Raw genomic sequence first — 20,320 nt, forward strand, 5'->3', positions numbered from 1 at the left:
TTGTCACCAAAAAAAGTCATTCGGTTTAACCAAAATTTCGGTTTTACCGAATGACACTTTTGGTTATACCGAATGATGATATTTTCAAACAATGCTAACAGGCTGATATCTTGCTAGCTAGCTAACAAAAGGACAATCAAACATTTTACATTTAGTACAAGTTTTTAAAATATTACAACATTTTCCATGTTTTATAGCGGTTGTACCGAATGACCTGATGTTTCGGGACATGCGTATGAGCAAGTGAAAACGTGAATTAGTTAAGAGAGAGTTGGTTACTTTGCTTCATGACCATGTGGTCCTTTGCAGGTGTTTGAATGATGTCACATCCCGTCATATGATATTGACCGCATGACTTGATCCAAAATGGTCCCTTTATATTGGTTACTCCAAATTACATCAATAAACTTCATTTTTCCGGACATTCTTTCTCGTAACAAAACAACGACTTCTACACATAATTTTAATACCATTTTGCACTATGTTGATATATGATGTTATAAAATCATGCCAGAATAAAAAAAAAATAATTTTTATATATTTTATTTTAACATATTTTAATTAAAATACCTTTATATGTAGCAAAATATGATTAAAACTTTTTGGATTCAATAAAAGAGATGTAGGTGTACTACCTTACATACTTTGGATGTCATATCATTGTTTTTTATTATTATTAAGGGCTTTGGACAAAAACATGACCCGTCACGTCATTGACCCACATATGACTTTTTTTCTACCATGCAGCGTAGATTCACTCGTTAGGCTTGTTCACCTGTTTAACCACAAGATGTCAGCACTTCATAAGTATTTCTAAAGTCCAATATTTCACAGCCTGACAGTGAAGGTGGGTTCACACAAACCTTTTTGAAATCATGGACGAGAAATTACGAATGCTACTACGCTGAAGGTCGGTTGATGAATATTGATCTCATGCAGACTTTGCTTGGAATCCTTAGGTAATGTTTGTCTCATGAATATTACTTAGGTAGCGCTAATGTTGCATGATAACCTTCCAGCGGTGATGGCTTGTCTGCTGAATATTAATAGGCAAGCATTCTCCATAGTAAATTCAAGTTAAAGGGACCGTCTGCGCCAGCGGAGACAGGTGGGATATTTATCGTCATGCTGGAAATCCAGACTCTGCGTACTAACAGGCGGCGTACGCGATTTGAACCTTCTGCTTGGCTATTAAACAAACACTGAGATCATATTTACTCTAAATGATGCCGAATCCCTCTCTGCCTTTGGACATTGTCAGGACTGCCGTCATATTTCTATGAGAAAACCCTCAGAAATCAGTGCGGCCAAGAGGCTTCAGCATGTTTTGAGTAAATAAAGGCATCGAACGATATTTCCATTGCATAACACAATGCTGGAGAAGAGTAAATATAATTTAGTAGACGACTCAATGGATCAGAGGATTCCTGCTGATAATGAAGGGCATTTCCAGCATGGGCTCACATTCGAGGTGAAGGTAAATATTAAGAAACAAAAATGCGCTTGTTTATAAAATGGCTTACAATTTATATTAGTGTACTTGTTACCATGTAATTGCAGTGAGAGTGTGACTTATGTAAGTATGTAATTATCATGTTGAAGGGATTGTATCAACTCAGTGTGACTGTAATTGTTAATGTGTAATTATGTAAATATGTTATAGGCTATAGACACTGTAATGCAAGGTTTTACCATTATGTGGCTAACTGTACTTCACCTGTTGCACTGGCATAAATGCAATTCATTGACTTTTTCCGAGAATATACATTTTATCGTATGTTACTTGTTTTAACCTTTTCTGCCACAGTTCATAGGGAGCCTGGATATTGTGCGACCTAAAAGCAGGATTGAAATATTGGCCGCTATGAGACGAATACGGGTAAGGGTTCCTGAATTTGTCAGATGAAGGATAGGAAGATTATCTTCGTAAAGATACAGACAGTTGACCTTTTTTAAAGAATGATGTGTGAATAACATATCTCATGCACAAATGACTGATAAACAAGCTTAAGAATTATGATATTGCTGGTAATTAACATTATGTAGTATTAATATGATAATAATCCATTCATTTTCCAAACTGCTTGTCTATGTCTCATGGGTATATTAATTAATAATAATAATAATTACTATTATTATTAGTCAAAAACAATAATATAAATGCCAACAATAATAATAATATTATTATTATCATTATCAATCATGAACAGTACTGTTAATAATGACAACAACAATAACTAAAAATGTACATGTCAAGATATCTGTTCCTCAATGTCACAAATATATTTCAATCTGTGACCTAGAAATAGTGCAAATCCTTAAATATTTCTTCTTCATTTTGCATTATAGCATGTCTTTGTAACCATGTAACATTCCAAAGGGTTTTTCAAAGCTCTTAATGATTAAACAGTTGGCTCTGAAAAACTGGTCCTGATAGGTCAAACTCATAAAGTCCATAAGACTCACACTCTGAAATTATGAATAATCCCTTTTATTGTCATGGAAGTTGTTTATTCTGTTAATATGGAACCAGTGTAAAGACGGTGTATTGTTTGTTAGTGTCTTCTTTGCTCAGGGGCCCAGTGTGGCTGTATTTATGGCTATGAGATTGCACCAGTGTGCTGGCAGCAGCAGCACGGTTTAGTTTAATCTAAACTTTGCTCCATCAAAGAGAATATGTTTTTGCAATGTTTAGACATGTTTGCACAAGATTTCTCTTCAGGGAACTTTTCCTGTTTATCAATTAATGGAATCAGTAGTATTTCACAGCTTTCATAGTTTTTTTTTTTTTTTTTTTTTTTTTTCTATTTCATGTATTTGAGGAGAACTGAGAGCAGCAGGACAATCACGCTCCTTAAAAATAAGCTTGCCTTGCTTTTGATCCATTTTAGCTATAATCAAAGCTTCAGATGAAAGAGTGTTCTTTTAACCCAGACACATTTTAGTATGCCTAGTGCATCTCCTTTAATCCAACCCCTGTGGATCTCCTGATTATTTCTTAGTCTTTGATTACTCATGCAGTTTTCCAATGACTGCAAGTCTTCCAAAAAGCAATAGCATCTTCATTGGTGGTTGACATCTTGATATATCTCATCTTATCAGTGAAGGTTGCTCAAGTTTTCCTCTCCTAATCACTGAGAATCTATTTTATTTGTGATATAAGCTATGTGTTATAATCCACATTTTTCATTCTTGTTTGTTTATTTATACATTACGGTGACTTTATCAAAATGTAACTTCGAGTTTACTTGTAAACCAGTTACTCTGAAAACTTGTTATATGTCTTACTCAAAGGCTTAGTAGTGATGAATTAATTTGTTTCATATGTCTCTCACTGTTTACTGACTTATATGTAGGTTGTTAGAAAAATGACACCTGTTATGTTCGGGTCAAAAATGACCCGTATAGACTTAAATGTAGAGTATATGTCTAGAGTATATGTCAGTGGTAGTACAGAAGATACATGTACACAGATTGTTTCCATTCATGTTTCAATTTATTTAGTTTATCATTATTTTTATGTATTATTTTCAGTATGAGTTTAAAATTAAGAACATCAAGAAGAAGAAAGTCAGTCTTATTGTGTCAGTGGATGGTGTCAAGGTAGTTTTGCGGAAAAAGAAAAAGGTGAGCTCTTTTAGTGTTTCTTTCTCATGTTTTTATTATAAATATTCTGATGTTGTGTATGTTGTACAATTATGTATATGCAAACAATTATGATAAATTATTAACATATTTCTATACTAAAAATGTGATAAATATTTGTGTTAGAAATATGAATATAGCTGGGATGAAAGTCAAATGACACTGGCCCAAGACCCCATTTTCAGGTAATTTTACCACATTTTATTTCCATAGAGAGTTGATTACTAATTTTGCTCATGACTGGAGTGACATGGGCTGTGGGGGTTTGGTGACCTTTATCATTGTGCATGCACACGTCACATCAAAATCATTTGGCTCCATGAGTTGCAACAAAAAGCAGAATGTCTTTGAAATCCCCATAGCAACAACGAGTCTCCAGTGCACATAAGCTAATTTTTTAGCAGTAACATCAATAGTGTTGACTAGTGTCAGTCTACTTTAGTTTTATTGTATTAAAACAATACCAATCAATACCAACGTTCTGAAATGGATCCATTTATAGAATATTAGCTTGACACTAATATAATGTAATGTTTACTGTGGTATTTCCAAAACCTGTTGTTATTTCACAATGTATTGAGCACATTTAATGTATTCCTGTAATACTTCATGACATGCCAAAGGGACCAAGTCAGTGAGAGCATGTTAGCCTTGTTGTTGCCATGGCAATGAGACAGTTTTAAGGTCAATTGCTGCAGCTCATTTGTAATTGTTTTTTTTTTTTTTTTTTTTTCAGAATATTTTACGTATCACATGACTCACAGGACCTGAAGATATTCAGTTATATAGCAAGAGACAAGAAAAGCAATGTGTTCCGCTGCAATGTCTTTAAATCCAAGAGAAAGGTAAACACATCACTATTATGCAGGGAATCCTTTAGACATCTGATAATATTCCATTTGGCACAAATATCTTAATAATATTGATTGGTTGTCCAGGAATAAAAATGGCAAATGGGATGTCTCAGCGGTAGATTAATTCTGCTGGACATCAGTTATTTAGCTGTCACTGTATTCATCAGATGAGTAACAGGGATCAGTAACAAGGCTGGCCTGCTGGTCCAGGACTAATGTGAGAGAGACTGATTGAACAGTCACTCGCCCATTTGGGTCAGTGCTGTCTTGCCACTGAAAATGTTAGTTCATATTGTCCATACATTTTTGTGCCCTGCAGACTTAAACATTTATCTTATGCTTATCTTATGTCTATGTATATTATCTTTGTGACAATTCATATTAAGATGTTATTAACATGACAATTCATCTTAATAACAAATCAGCTGAATTGTTAATGCTGTCTAGATGGCTGACAAATGGTAATCAAAAAAAAAAAAAAAAAAAAGCTGATCCCAGCCCAACAATCGCATTGTTACGAAGAGGCGGAGGCAGGGTCGTTAGGATCCTTGTGCAGTTAATAAGTAATAGCGAAAACTTAGAACAAGAAACAGGTGGGGGTTCGGTACACAAAGTTCAGTCCGACCAGGCAAACAGATACAATCCAGGAAGGAGAGTAGTCAAAAACAACAGGCAAACAGAAACAGAAAATGGACTAAAACTCAGGAGATAGAGCCCTCTGGTGGTGGTCTGGAGAGGGGGCAGATACAGTGGGTGTAACAGAGCCCCTGCGTCGGGGCCTACCACGACCTCTGGGAGCAGGATGATTAGGGTGATTGAGGTGAAACTCCGAAACAAGAACTGGATCTAAAATGTCCTCAGAGTTTACCCATGAATGCTCCTCCCAGTCGACCAGGTACCCGGCGTCAAGAATTTAGTCGCTGGTGGACCCTGAAGGCCTCCTCGCCATCAATTTCAAATCAATTTCTTGCACGGAATTCGCAGACTGAGATCTCTGGTGGACAACCACACCCTCTGCAGTCAGGACTTGGTCGACGATGACAATCAGCTTGCTCCTTCTGTCACTGAAGGGCATGTTACAAATGGACGTGGGCGACATTTTCACTGCATTGCATCCATTCGTTGACAGCAGGAACATCAGATGGCTCCCCAGACCAGGGGAAGAGTGGAGGCTGATAGCCCAGGATATAGTTAAAGGGAGTGGTCCTGGTAGCTGGTTTGAACAGAGCATTCTGCCCAAGGAAGAAAGCGACTCCAGTCTGTCTGGTTCAATTGGCAGCAAGTGCAGAGCAATTTGATATTGGTTGATATTGGCCCAGATATTGGTTTAGGCATTCTGTTTGTCCATTGTATTGAGGATTGTATTCATCGATCTGAAACAGTGTCATGTGGTAGCCCATAGAAGTGGAAGATGAACTGAAACAGACATTCTGCACATTCTAAGGATGATGGAAGTTTGGCAAACGAGATGAGTCCACAGGCTTTAGAGAAGCAGTCTAAACTGTCCTATGAGCAGGGTAGGTCTGTAACAAAATCCACTGAAATATGAGACTATGAATGATGTGGGGCCAGCAGTGTTTGAAGGAGTCTGAGTTGTCGCAGTTTGCATGATGTCGCAGTTTCTAACATAGGTGGTGACATCTATAGCAATAGATTTCCACTAAAACCGATTCTGAACTAGCCTGCTACTTGCTTGGATTCCTGGATGTAAAGAGCTGGTTGAGCAGTGAGCTGGACCAGAGCTAGGTGATAGTGAAGTCAAAGCAAGAGAAAAACAGGGACCATTTGGCCTGGCAAAGGTTTAGGCATTTAGCAGTTTGAAGATACTGTGTGCAGTGATCTGTAATGACCAAGAAAGGTAGATGTGCACCCTCAAGCCAGTGTCTCCATTCTTCGAAAGCATCAACCTTGAGCACGAAGGAGAGCAGGGTCAGGATGGTGCAGGATGGGTGCGCTAGTAAAGCATAGTTTGAGATTATCAAAATCCTAATGAGCGGCAGGCATCTAAAACAGCTTCCTGCACTTACCTCGAAGCAGGGAGGTGAGCAGCGGGGTGGCCACTGAATTGAAACCCTGGACAAAGCATCTATAGAAGTTTGCGCTGCAGCTCTTTGACTGATGCAGGCAATAGCCAGTCCAGGACAGCTTGAAGCTTAGAGTGGTCCATGGATACCCTCTTTGGAGAAATTATATAGCTCAGAAAGGACATTGTGGTCTTGAGGAATTCACACTTTCCCATCTTGGCGTAAAGCTGATGTTCAATGAGGCATTGAAGTTCCCTTTCAGTGGGTCACTCTTGACGTCACGTCGGATGACCAATGAATTGGGATCTTGCTAGAGAGGCCAATCTACTTCGAGTGTAACTAAAATGAGCCAATGCACATTGGCATAAAGTAAGTGTATCAGCTGCGCTGTCCCAGGGCACGGGTATTTAACGAGCAGCATACTTCAGCTTTTCGCTTCAGAGCCCAGCATTTGTTTGTTCTTCAAGCTGTATATGATGATTTGGGTGTGGTAGCATTGTCCGAGTCAGACCCAGAGATGACGGCTATGCTTTCCGGGGCCGCCGAGAAAGTCGGGCTCGAGTGGACCCTCCACCGTGTCCTGAACCCTCGAGGCTGGATGATTGGTTTCTCTGGGCGGCCCGTGCTGGTTCTCAGCACCCCACCCGGTTCCTTTCTTCCCAGAGGTGCACGAGGAGCTCACTAGGTCTTGGACGACACCTTTTTCTGCCAGAAACGGACCTAGGTTCTCCTTCACTCTCACCACCCTCAATGGTGAGGTGGCCAAGGGATACACGCGTATTTCCCCTGTGGAATGGGCAGTTGCTATGCAACTATGCCCTAACTCCACCTCATGGGGGGAACTGTGTCTCCCCTCCCGGTCCTGTAAGCACTTGTTGAGTCTAACCGGCAAGGCTTACAAAGCTTGTGGAGAGACTGCCTCTGCCCTGCACACTATTGCGTTACTGCAGGTTCACCAAGCCAAAGCACTGAAAGGCACGCATGAGGGTGGTCACAATCGGCAGGCTGGCAAGCGCAAGGGTGAGAGGCCTTAAGATGGATGACCCAGAGATGGGAGACCAAGATGGGACTGCTTTTCGGTAGATGGTGACAGCACCACTCCTTTCCCTGGAGGATGGCTGGGTGGAAAATCTTCAGTTTCCTTTTCTTTTTGTTCCGCAGCTGGCATATATTGTCAAAAAAAGAGCATTTTCCTTCCTCTCTGGGTCCCAAGAGGGCACAGAGAGCAGTGGACGGTGCAGAACTGGACCACTCTTATCCTTCTCTGTTGCCAGCGGGCAGCAGTGGGCGGTTCGAGGACACAACCAAGCCTTCTCATGCACCCTCTTCCCAACCACGGAACCAGGTAGGTGTTGCGATGCACACTCAGACCACGCTGTGGGCCGCCTCGAAGAGAAAGCCCCCTGGGCCGGGCCCCTGTGTTCCGCCTCGCTGCCCCACTGCAGGTATGCCTGTGGTCTCTTCGGTCCCCCTTTCAAGGTCTCTGCAAGCCTGGCTAGTGCTCCCCTGTCTGTCTCACTGGCTCATTTGGACACATCAGGCTCGGCTATGCGATTCAGTTTGCCCCGCGTCCCCCCAAGTTCAGGGGCATCCAGTTCACTTAAGTGAAAGCTGCCGATGCCCATGTCTTGCGAGCAGAGATTGCTGTCCTACTGGTGAAGGACTCAATAGAGCCGGTCCCTCCAGTCGATATGAAGGCAGGGTTTTACAGCCCCTACTTCATTGTACCCAAGAAAGGCGGTGGGTTAAGAATAATCTTGGACCTGCGAGTTTTGAACCTAGCCTTACACAAGCTACTGTTCAAAATGTTGATGCAGAAACGCATTTCCGAATGCATCCGTTCCCAAGATTGGTTCACAGTGATCGACCTAAGGGATGCGTACTTTCATGTCTCGATTCTCCCTCGACACAGGTCGTACCTGTGCTTTGCGTTCCAGGGTCGAGCATATCAGTACAAAGTCCTGCCCTTTGGGTTGTCCCTGTCACCCCGTGTCTTCACGAAAGTCACAGAGGCAGCCCTTGTTCCCATGAAAGAACGTAGCATTTGCATCCTCAACTATCTCAATGACCGGCTCATACTAGTACAGTCCCGAGATCAGTTAGGTGAACACAGGGACCTGGTGCTCAGTCATCTCAGCCAGTTGGGTCTTCGGGTCAACTGGGAAAAGAGCAAACTCTTGCTAGTACAGAGGATCTCTTTCCTCAGTATTGAGTTGGATTCGGTCGAACGGACAGCACACCTCACAGAGGAACGTGCTTGAACAGAGGAACTGCTTGAACATGTTCAAAGGCAGGACAGCGGTCCCACTGAAATTATTTAAGAGGCTCCTGAGGCAGATGGCAGCGGTAGTAACACCACTCGGTTTGCTTCATATGAGGCCGCTTCAGCACGGGCTTCATGGCCGAGTCCCGAGATGGACATGGCAATGCGGCACTTCCCGGGTGGAAATCACACCGGCCTGTCGCCAAATCTTCAGCCCGTGTTTGTACCCTTCATTTCTCTGGGCCGGAGTGCCCTTAGAACAAGTGTCCAGGCATGCTGGGGTATTCACGGATGCCTCTGCCACCGGCTGGGGTGCCACATACAACAGGCATGCAGTCTCAGGTGTTTGGACAGGACCCCATCTGCATTGGCACATCAATTGCCTCAAGTTGCCGGCAGTACATCTTGCACTAAGCCGCCTAAAAAAAGCACCTACAGGGCAAAGGCGAGCTGGACCGTACGGAAAACACTGCAGCTGCTGCGTACATCAACCATCAAGGTGGTCTATCCTCCTGTTGCATTTTGCAATTCGCCCACCATCTCCTCCTCTGGAGTCAGAAGCATCTGAGGTCGCTTCTCGCCATTCACATTTCTGGCACACTCAACCGTGTGGCCAACGAGCTATCATGAGCTGCGCTTCCAGAAGAATGGAGACTCCATCCCCAGGCGGCCCAGCTGATTTGGCGTTGTTTTGGAGCCTCACAGGTAGACCTGTATGCCTCTCCAGAAACCACCCACTACCGGTTGTTTTATTCCCTGACCGAGGGAACACTCGGCACGGATGCACTGGCACACAGCTGGCCCTGGAGCTTACGCAAATATGCGTTTCCCCCAGTGAGCATTCTCACACAGATGCTGTGCAAGGTCAAGGAGGACAAGGATGAGGTCTTGCTAGTTGCTCCCTACTGGCCCAACCGGACCTGGTTCCCAGAACTGATGCTCCTCGCAACAAAGCCGATTCCTCTGAGAAAGGATTTACTTTCTCAGAGAAGGTGCATCTTATGGCACCCGCGTCCAGACCTCTGGAAACTCCATGTCTGGTCCCTGGACGGGACGCGGAAGTTGTAGGTGACTTACCCCAAGAGGTAACACCATCACTTCAGCACGAGCACCGTCTACAAGACACACTTATGCAAGTGGAACCTGTTCGTCGAGTGGTCGTCTTCTCAACGAGAAGATCCCATATGTGTATTTTTCCACGGTAAGCTCCTGAACAGAAGCTCCGTGTCTTTCCCTTGGCAGAGTCCGCTCTGCTGTCTCTGCCATGTGTTGCCTCTTCTCAAACTGGGTGAGAACCACTCAGAGACTTCTGTATGAAGTACGGCCCTACGGGGTTAGTCCATATGTGTGTTCTCCACTAGACCTCCTGCAGAATGTGGCTTCCACAGCTTCCAGGTCTTACGCTTCAAAAGTTAATACCGAAAACATCAGTACATATATGTTGATAGATAGATATTACATACAGCAAATATAAAAATATATGGCTAAATACGATGGCAAAAATTACTATGAGTTTTCTACACACACATAATAAAGTTTCTCTAAATCCAGATAAAAAAATATATATATTTTGATTTTGATATAATCGAAACAATACTATTTAAGACTATTCTAAGTAATTATGTTGTAAAATTTAGTCTCGTGGGATATGTTTAACCAGAAACAGGTTAGTCGTTTTCTCTAGAAAAAGGAACTGATGTTGCTTAATATGTGCCTCTTTGGCATGGGTTTTTGTTCAAAGCACCAGGGTCCATCTAAAATGAACTAATCCATCACTTTGACAGCACCCCACTATAATTTGGAATTGACTTATGGATGTAATGTTCTCACTCACTCCTTCTCTTTCCCTTATATCTTCTATAAATCCTTTCTCAAAGGTGAATTCATTCTTAAATCTCTCCCAGTACAGCCTTTTTGTCCCATATCAAACAAAAATCCACAGATGTTTACCTGCATGTGGAAAAGCAAGTTTGACATGTTCAATAAACCTTGGTTGCTTAAAGATCTACTGTCTGTGTCTCAGAGCCAAGCCATGAGGATAGTGCGGACCGTGGGTCAGGCGTTTGAGGTGTGTCATAAACAGAGTCTAGACAATGCTGACGGTGAGAAGATATTGACCTTAACTTACATTTTATTTAATCAAACATGAACCACATTTCATCTGAAGTGTTATTGTTTTGTCATATTCATTGGAGAAAAATTAAAATCAGTCATTAAAATCATAACCATCTTCTTATCTTAAAATAACTGCTTTTGGATCTAGCTCTCCCTCGTGTTTTTGAGTTCACCAATCATTACAGAAGACTCGTCAAAGCTTGGATCCAGCAGTTGCATTAGTTCAGCTTCATCAAGAAACTGTCTTGCTCGAGGACCATGTTAGGACTTCCTGGTCATTGCTTATCTAACTGACCTACCCGATTTTGCTCTTATTGATTTCTTTTGCCATGGACTAAACAACCCATTGAAATCCACACTGATCTATAATGGTCCTCGAGGATCACTGAGTGAATTTCTGGACAATGCGCTTATGTTAAGTGGTTTCCCCTTCACTGTGGGGGCAGAGGAGGACCCTTCCCCTAAACATTTTTTTTGGGGGGGAGAGGGAGTTGGGGGGGGGGATCAGTGTCCGAGGGTCTCAAAGGTCCTGTCAACTGTCCACTGTGTTTCCTGTAATGGCAACTGCCATGTGTGTTTGGTCCGCACACACTTTTACTGCTCCTCCCGAGGCAGCGGTGACTGCTCCAGCTCCTCCTGAGGTGACAGCATCCACCCATGAACTTCCTGTCTGCCCTGGGTAGCATTTCCCAAAAGCATCGTAAGCCTAAGTTGATCGTAGAACCATTGCCACCAATGGAGCTACGAGCAATTTAGGCTTACGATGCTTTTAGGAAATGCTACCCTGACACGACCACAGAGGTCATCAATAAACTCTCTCTCTGCCCAGATATGACCACGGAGGTCGTCAATGAACTCTCTGTCTCCCCAGATACAACGACAGAGGTCTTCCCTGAACTTCCTGTCTACCCTGATATGACCACGGAGGTCATCAAGGAACTCTTTGTCTCCACTGACACGGCCACGGAGGTCGTCCCTGAACTTCCTGTCTGTCCTGACATGACCATGGAGGTCGTCTATGAACTCTATGTGACAGCCACACAGGCTGTTTCGAACCTCTCTGTTCCAGTTCCTCCTGATCTGCCATGGCGGTACCCAGTTTAGCTTGAACTGCTCTGGTGGTCTTCTGCACCGCCGTGGTGGTCCTCTGCTATGCCTTGGTGGTCACCTGCTCTGCAGTGGGGATCTTCAGTCCCTTGTACTCTGCTGTGGTGGTTTTCTGCTTCGCCATGGGATCTTCAGTTCCATCTACTCTGCTGTGGTGGTTTTCTGCTCCACCGTTGGGATCTGCAGTCTCATTTGTTCTGCTGTGGTGGTCTTCTGCTCCTCTGTGGGGATCTTCAGGCCTCTCTCTGCTGTGGTGGTCTTCTGCTCCACCGTGGGGGTCTTCGGTCCCATCTTCTCGACTGTGGTGGTCATCTGCTTCACCGTGGTGGACTCCAGCTCCACTGAGATGGTCTTCAGTCCCGCCTGCTTCGCCCCTGGTGCCCCTCTCTGACTGCTCTGCCCTGGCTCCCCAATCCGCCCCTAGTTTCCAGTCACACTTCTGCCCCAAAGGGCCTGGCCTTCTACTCCACCATCCACTCCACCATCCTCCTAGACCTTAGCATGATCCCCACTCCACCATCCTCCTAGACCTTAGCATTTGGAATCTACTCAACAATTCTTGTTGATTAGTTCTTTGATTCTTCCCAGGTGTGTCTTGTTTGCCAATTACCCCTTGTGTATTTAAACTCCAATGTTTCTTGTGTTCCTTGTCAAGTCTTGTCATTCATGGCAGTATGTTTGGTGTACTCATTCTGTTCCTGGTTCTCTGGTTTTCATGTTTGATTTGTTTATTTTTTTGTTAATAAAATAACTGCATTTGGATCCAGCTCTCCCTTGTTTTTTTGTTCACCAATCTCTACCTTGATTAATCTGAATTGGCAGCATGGCTTGTAAAAGGAGAGGAGGAGAGAAGCAGAGATGAAACTCCGGTTTCTGGCAACACCACTGAGGAATCAGACAATGCTGGCCTGGAGAAAGATGACAAGGTAAAGTCCTCTGCCTGACTATAAGGTTGATATGCAGTTTGAACAAGTTCCTTCAGCCAGCAGAATATCGAGAATAAATATGTGTTCAACTGTCTTAATTTTAATATTTATTTTTTCACATTGACTCAATAAAATGTTTACCAAAAGAAAGCCTTGCTTTTTTTTAGAAGAAATTAGAAATAAGATGCCTGAGGTGTTGTCTTTTTAAATATAGCTCAAGTTTTGCCTGTTTTCTGTTATTTATAGATGCTACAGTTTGCTCATCCCACATGTTTTTTAGGGCAGAAATTGGGCCATAATCAAAAGTAGGGCTAAAAGATGGATAATTACTAGCCGGTTTCTAAAGTTTAGTTCAAATATTCTTTAGAATCTTATGATAACACTTTGTCAAAATCATTTTAGTTCCTTGAAAGTGAATTTTAGATAAATTTATGGTAGTTTTAAGTCTTGTTTATTGACATGCCTTCCAGCTACGAAGGGGCTAATTTATGAATTATATATTTAAGGATACACATTTTAGACACTTCTAGAATTTAAGCTTTACTCTAATGAATAAGATATGAAAGCTTTCCATGCTGACACATATTAGATCGCTGGGGATTTTTTGGGAGTTTAAAGTTTTCATGTACTTTCATGTAATGGTTTGCAAAATGACTTTGATACAGCAAAAGTTGTGTTTTCTGGGATCTGCTCTGTGAATCTGCTGATCTTCTTTCACTTACAGCAATCATAAGAGCATGGATATGAGACCAGTGTTTTTCTTTTTCTTTTCTTTTTTTTAAAGTTCCTTTAGGCCTAAGTTTCATGGTGGTGCTGTATTTTTCAATGTAAACAAACTTAATTTGTGAGTGGATTTGGTTTTTGCTTTATTTGTAAAACAAAGCCAACATGAAATCGAAAATCCTTGTTTTTTATGGAATATTGTGGTATTCATTATAAATTTATCCATGCACATTATTTTTTTTTAGATTCACGTAACCTCGTAATCTTTAATCAAAGTAACTTCCACTCCCTCTTGCAGCTCATCTCTTCTCCTCTCTGTTGACGTGTCACTCATATGACACCACAGCAAAAGCAAACCACAACCATACAATCAATTCCCCATGGGCAAAATCAAGTCCTGTCCTACATATTTTCATTTGAGAAGCCAGTACACTCAGATATACGTATATCACAATGGGGAAGAACAGACTATCGCGACTTCAGTTTCATGCCGGCTTTAACTTACTTTAGAGTCTCTAGACTAGTGGTTCAATATCTAAATAGGTAATTAAAAGGTTTTCGGTTCAAACTTACTCAAGCATGGGTGTCAAACTCAGTTCCTGGAGGGCCACAGCCCTGCAAAGTTTAGCTTCAACCCTAATTAAACGCACCTGATCCAGCTCATCAAGTCCTTCAGGCTTATTTAAAAAGATAAGTTGGAGCAGGGTTGGAACTAAATTCTGGAACTAAACTACTGTGATTTTAAGTAACACCCCAGGCCATTCTAGGAAGGGTTTTCACTGTGATAAGTATATTGTAAGTGCATAAATTGTTCATTATTCCAAGATGGCATAGCAATGGTGATGACATCCTATTGTTATCGAATATGATTGGTTGGTAGAAACAACAGTCATTCCTATTAACCTTAACAAATAAACTAAACTATTCTCACTGTGTGATACATTTCAAAAGAACTAATAGATCCAAGTACCAATTGTAATAAATGCACATGGTTGATTATTAGGTATTGATCCTCATCTACAAAGCAAAATGCCAACTTAAAGGTAATAAACAGTGTGTATCTCCTACTTTCTCCATGCAGGTGTATGAAGCACCAGTGCTGGTGATGGAGTCATCCAGGCTGGCGTCTCCTCTCTCCAGCCCTCTAACTGTGAGCCATCAGGTGCAGCTCCTGCAGAGGCAGCTACAGCAGCAGGAGCAGAGGAGTCAAGCCGCCTCTGCACAGGTCACATCACATGTCTAAATGCTTTCTCACGCTGGCTGTACTGACAGTGAATTTTTTTTTTTTTTTTTAAATTCTGGCTGATACAATAAGCAAATAATCATTTTCATTATATTGATTTTGGCCAATAACCTTTAAATAGACATGTTTACAATTTTATTCTATTGTGTCTAAATCAATTTATAAAACAAAAATGCAAAAAAACTTTATTTTCAAAGTAGTTTAAAAAAGGGATTTAGGCATCACATTATAGTACAAAAATGGATATTTTAAAATTGTATAACGATTATCTTTAAATGTATTTAAAAATGAAAATTCACACTATTTTCTAAATGCATGTTGTAGATATTGCAAATGAATTATCCATGCGTACAGTACATTTCATTTTTAATAAAATAGCAATAACTCAATCTTCTGGTGAAATAACAGACTTTTCTTTGGTGATGTATACAGGACTTCTCAATCATTTAGTCCAAAACCCAACCTTGCAAGCTAATTTGCCTGCATTCTTAAGTTCAACGCCCACATCCAGTGTTGGAAGTTGGCTGGTACACACCAGCACTTCTATATTTTAATCTGTAGAATACCCTCACTTTTTCTTGCATACCAGCAGTACTCTGACTGCCACCCCCAACAATATTTATTGAGCACAATATCATAGAGACCTTTTTTTAAACGGGGCATTAAGTAACCACCTAAAACAACTTATGCCTTGGCAAGCACCAGAATATCCGATCATCAAAGTGGCAGGTTTTGCACAGGTAAGCACCATTCTTCTTACAGAAGTGTAAAAATCTAATTGTTGTTCTGTAGGTGGTTCTGCTGCAGCAGCAGCTGTCAGTGGAGACCAGCGCCAGGACAGAGGCTCAGGCGAGAGTCCAGCAGCTCCTGCAACAGAACACTGAACTCCTGCAGCATCTCTCGCTTCTGGTCAAACATGTGCAAGAGCTGGAGCTTCGCACTCAACCACACAAGAACTCTCCCTGTGAGTCTCAAGTCATATGGCTTCAAGAGCTCTTGTTTCCTTCATGTGTGACAGGCTAAAGGATAATTCAGTCTGACAGCATTTAATGTTAAAGTTTTTTGTATGTATGTACAGCTCTAGTAATAAAAAAAAAACTTTACAAATCCTTTATATTATAAATATATATTTTTTGTGTGTAGTTAGATTTTAGTATTTTATACAATATCGTTCAAAAGTTTGTGGTCAGTAAGATTTTTTGGAAATTAGAATTCGATTTCTGAAGGATCATGTGACACTGAAGAATGAAGTAATGATGCTGAAAATTCAGCTTTGACATCACAGAAATAAATTACATTTAAAAACATTAAAATAGTAAACAGTTATTTTAAATTGTAGTAATATTTTACAATATTACTGTTTTTACTGTATTTTTGATCAAATAAATGCAGAGGATAAGAGACTTCTTTTATAATCATTAAAAATCTTACCGACCTCAAATTATTGAAAGCTAGTGTAGATATTTTCATTACAAAATTTTTATTGATTTTAACATTTTTACAGACATTGTTAAAGTGACAGAATCCTTTAAAACAAATTGAATACTGCATCAGAAATCTGCATCAGAATAGAATCAAACTGTAATTGTCAAATAAGGTAATTGTAAGGTCACCTCTGTGTTATTCTCTTACTGACTATGCCATTATGTCATTTCCTCCATGAAGTGGGATCTCAAGACAGCCTTCTGGAAATCGCCCTGCGTGCCAACATGCCAGCTGTATCACGTGACCCTATCCCAAATCCCCCCTCAAGTGCTCGAGGGGGCTTCCCTCTCTCAAACAGCCTGGTTCGACAGGATAGCTTTCATTTCTTCACAGAATCTTCAGACCAGGAGAAGAAGCCAGAGCAGGACCGTGACTCAGGTCAGGGTCAGGATGAAGATCAGTCGGTAGGTTCCTCTCCTCCAGGGAACCAGTTCCTCAGTGCACTGAACACACCTGGATTCAGAGAGTCAGGTATCGCATCCGGTTATGAATCTAACACGGATGAGAGCGATGACCGGGACAGCTGGGGCCAGTAATTCTGTGCATCTGTGTGTGTGAGAGACTGTTCCTGCTAAAAAAAATAAATAAATAAATAAAAATAAACAGCTCACACCAGCAGGGGTAGCAGCTAAGCACTTTAGCTTTGTGGAGAGAGTTTTGCATTACAGCTTCAGCTGTCAGAATGATCACCTGTCAGCAGTGTTGGGGAAAGTTACTTTTAAAAGTAATGCATTACAATATTACGTTACTCCCTAAAAAAGTAATTGCATTACCTTTTATGAAAAGTAACGTGTTACATTACTTTTGCATTATTTTTTTCTCACCTGGGCTGGGCTTTCTTGTTTGTTTTTTAATAACAACAAAAAAAGTTCTGTTTTTGGAAAATGTTAAAGCCCTTTCACAAAGTGAAATGAATAAGCCTCAGGCTGAAGGAAATGCATATTTACGCCTGTACTGTAGAGGGCACAGCTCAAACAAACCTTTCAGCTGTGCTGCCATTCTGGATTAAAGAAGAATAGGATACAGGAGAAGGAAGTTCAACACTCTTATTTTTTAAATCTAATCTAAAGTAATTTTTGCTTATTAGAATGGTTGAATTAGATAATTGAAGTTCAGCAGCAAATACATTGGTTAATAAAGTGATATTAAATACATAAAATATACTTATATAATTTAATATAGTTAGTTGTTACAGGATTACGTAAAATTCTGAGGTCGCATTTCACTGTTTTTATTTATTTTGAGGAATACTGAATGTTTTCGCGCAAATGAGATGAGTAAATGCATGTTTACATTTAGTCTAGAACTACAATAACCATCATGTTTACAAAGTGCACACAAAACCTCTGCACTTCATTTCTCTCAACATGGGGAATGGAGAGCTGTCAGTCAATAAATGTGAAAAAGTATGTAAAACTTATTTGAAAAAGTAACTTAGATATTTTGTTGTAAATTGAAAAAGTAATGCGTTACTTTACTAGTTACTTGAAAAGTAATCTGATTACGTAACTCAAGTTACTTGTAATGCGTTACCTCCAACACTGCCTGTCAGAATAAAATTGTAAAAAAAAAAAAAAAAAAAAAAAACATCCCACTGTATTTATTTATGAAAATCCCAACCAGTGTGTGTTCAGGTTGTTCTACTTAAAATCAGCCGAACAATGTCTAACTGTAAAAACATAGTTCACCCAAAAATTTAAATTCTGCCATTATTTACTAACCCAAATGTCATTCCAAACCTGTTTGCAGACCTGTTTTTGTCCATACAATAAAAGTCAGTGGAGTTCAATTAATGTTGTTTTGGGCCCCAGTGACCTTCATTGCTTGGACAAAAAAACACTTAAAACATTTTTAACAATATACTGTTCAGACATTTGGGGTCAGTAAGATTATTTTAGAAGAAGTTAATACTTTTATTTCGCAAGGATGAATTAAATTGATCAGTAAAGTGACAATAAAGATGCTTATAATGTTATAATATTTATATTTCAAATAAAAGCTTTTTTTTTTTTTTTCTTTTCTTTTTGTTTGTTTGTTTTTTACTTTCTATTCATCAAAGGATCCTTAAAAAATACATCACGGTTTTCCACAAAAACATTAAGCGGTACAACTGTTTTCAACATTGATAAAAAGAAATTTTTCTTGAGCAGCAAATCAGCATATTACAATGATTTCTGAAGGATCCTGTGACATTGAAGACTGGACTGATGATGCTCTGTCAAAAAATCTCCCATCACCCAAAACTTTTGAACGGCAGTGTATAATCTTTCATGTTCCACAGAAGAAAGTCTTTAAATCTTAAGTCTTTTTATCCCTTTAAAGCTAAATGTCTACAGTGATTCATGGTCAGTTAACATGAGTCTCAAGAAGCATTTGACTCCCCTTTTTTATTTTTTATTTTTTTTATTTCATTGATGGGCTATGTAGTTGTTCAGCTCTGAATCTAGACTATGGCTTTGTTTATTTTTAAAGGGATATATGGACAGCCATACATTTAATGCCAGTTTTATTTAAATACTTTTTTATTGCATGTTTTATTATGTTCAAGCAAAATGCAAAGTTGTCTTTGTGGGCATTTCATTTTTTTTTTTATTTTTTTTTTTTGCCAGTGTCTTTAATGTGGCAGGCTTGACTATACAATTTTGTGCAGCAACGCTAAAGAGAGAGAATAGTTCTGTCAATATGTTAAATTCCATGTGTGAAGCATGAAGCATTTTGCAGAACAGCTCGAACTGTTACACACTAAACACTGATACCAGTGTTAATATAAAGTGAAATTATTTGTGCAGTAATGTCACATAATTTCTCAAGTGGTATAACAGCACTCTACTGTTTATTTATTGGGAAGAGTGTAGCAAGTAATACTAACACTGTGTATTTTGTGCTCAAGTATTGTCTAAACTAAAGGCTGCTGCATTGTAGCATTAATTTTCTTTTAAATAAACTCATATATTCAAGAGTTGTGGATCTTCGTTAATTTTGTCCTTAGGAATGAATGAAATGTAATAAAAAAATTAAGTTTTTGCATCTGAAATAAACGTCATCAGCTTCTTTGTCTTCAGGAATTCACATGTTTGAGTGTACGGTATGGGTGGAAAGAAAGAAAGATCGTGTTTGTCTACCCTGTTCATTTGAATGAGTAAAATGGCATCCAAAGTGCTTCTCTGAGTCAGAGGACAACTTTTCTTGCAGTGTTGTGGGACTCGACCTCCATGCAGGCACTTTTGTCTCCTACTCGGGTCGGGACCATATACAGACATTAAAAGGTTAGTTCACCCAAAAATTAAAATAATGTCATTAATTACTCACTCTCATGTTGTTCCACACCCGTAAGACCTTCATTCATCTTCGGAACACAAATTAAGATATTTTTGATGAAATCCGAGAGGTGTCTGACTCCTCCATAGACAGGAATTTAACCACCACTTTCAAGGTCCAGAAAGGTACTAAAGACATCATTAAAATAGTCCACGTGACTGCAGTGCTTCAACCTTAATTTTATGAAGCGACGAGAATACTTTTTGTGTGCAAAAACAAAACAAAAATAATGATTTTATTCAACAATATCTTCTCTTCTGTGTCATTCAGCTCTAGGATTTCAGGAAAGTCCAGGAAAGTCAGACAGCTCTAGGATTTCATCAAAAAATATCTTAATTTGTGTTCTAAGATGAACAAAGCTGGTGTGAAACTAAATGAGGGTGAGTAATTAATGACAGAATTTTCATTTTTGGGTGAACTAACCCTTTAAAGAAGCCAAACGAGGTTGGGTAATCGCTATCAGGCTGTTGTCTTATGTGATAACTTTGGGGCTGCTGTACATGAGACCATGTCAGTTGTGGCTCAGGAGCAGAGGGTTCCATCCATTGTGCAACCCCCAAAATGAAAAGGGTTATGCGCAGAGGTATCCATACCCTTTCTATGTGGAAAAGACCCCG

The 20,320-nt window shown here is 40.2% G+C and overlaps 1 protein-coding gene across 1 annotated transcript; it reads left to right on the plus strand.

Moving 5' to 3' along the window:
* The first annotated feature begins 831 nt into the window (after window positions 1-831).
* On the plus strand, window positions 832-19,423 carry nos1apb (nitric oxide synthase 1 (neuronal) adaptor protein b). The gene is made up of 10 exons (XM_051875356.1): window positions 832-1,477; window positions 1,808-1,879; window positions 3,535-3,627; window positions 3,772-3,830; window positions 4,382-4,490; window positions 10,810-10,888; window positions 12,831-12,934; window positions 14,739-14,882; window positions 15,693-15,864; window positions 16,566-19,423. The coding sequence occupies exons 1-10, from the start codon at window positions 1,373-1,375 to the stop codon at window positions 16,919-16,921; spliced, it is 1,293 nt and encodes a 430-aa protein (XP_051731316.1). The 5' UTR covers window positions 832-1,372; the 3' UTR covers window positions 16,922-19,423.
* Window positions 19,424-20,320: the final 897 nt, after the last annotated feature.

Source organism: Ctenopharyngodon idella, chromosome 2 (genome assembly GCF_019924925.1).
Source record: "Ctenopharyngodon idella isolate HZGC_01 chromosome 2, HZGC01, whole genome shotgun sequence".
Lineage (NCBI taxonomy): Eukaryota > Metazoa > Chordata > Actinopteri > Cypriniformes > Xenocyprididae > Ctenopharyngodon > Ctenopharyngodon idella.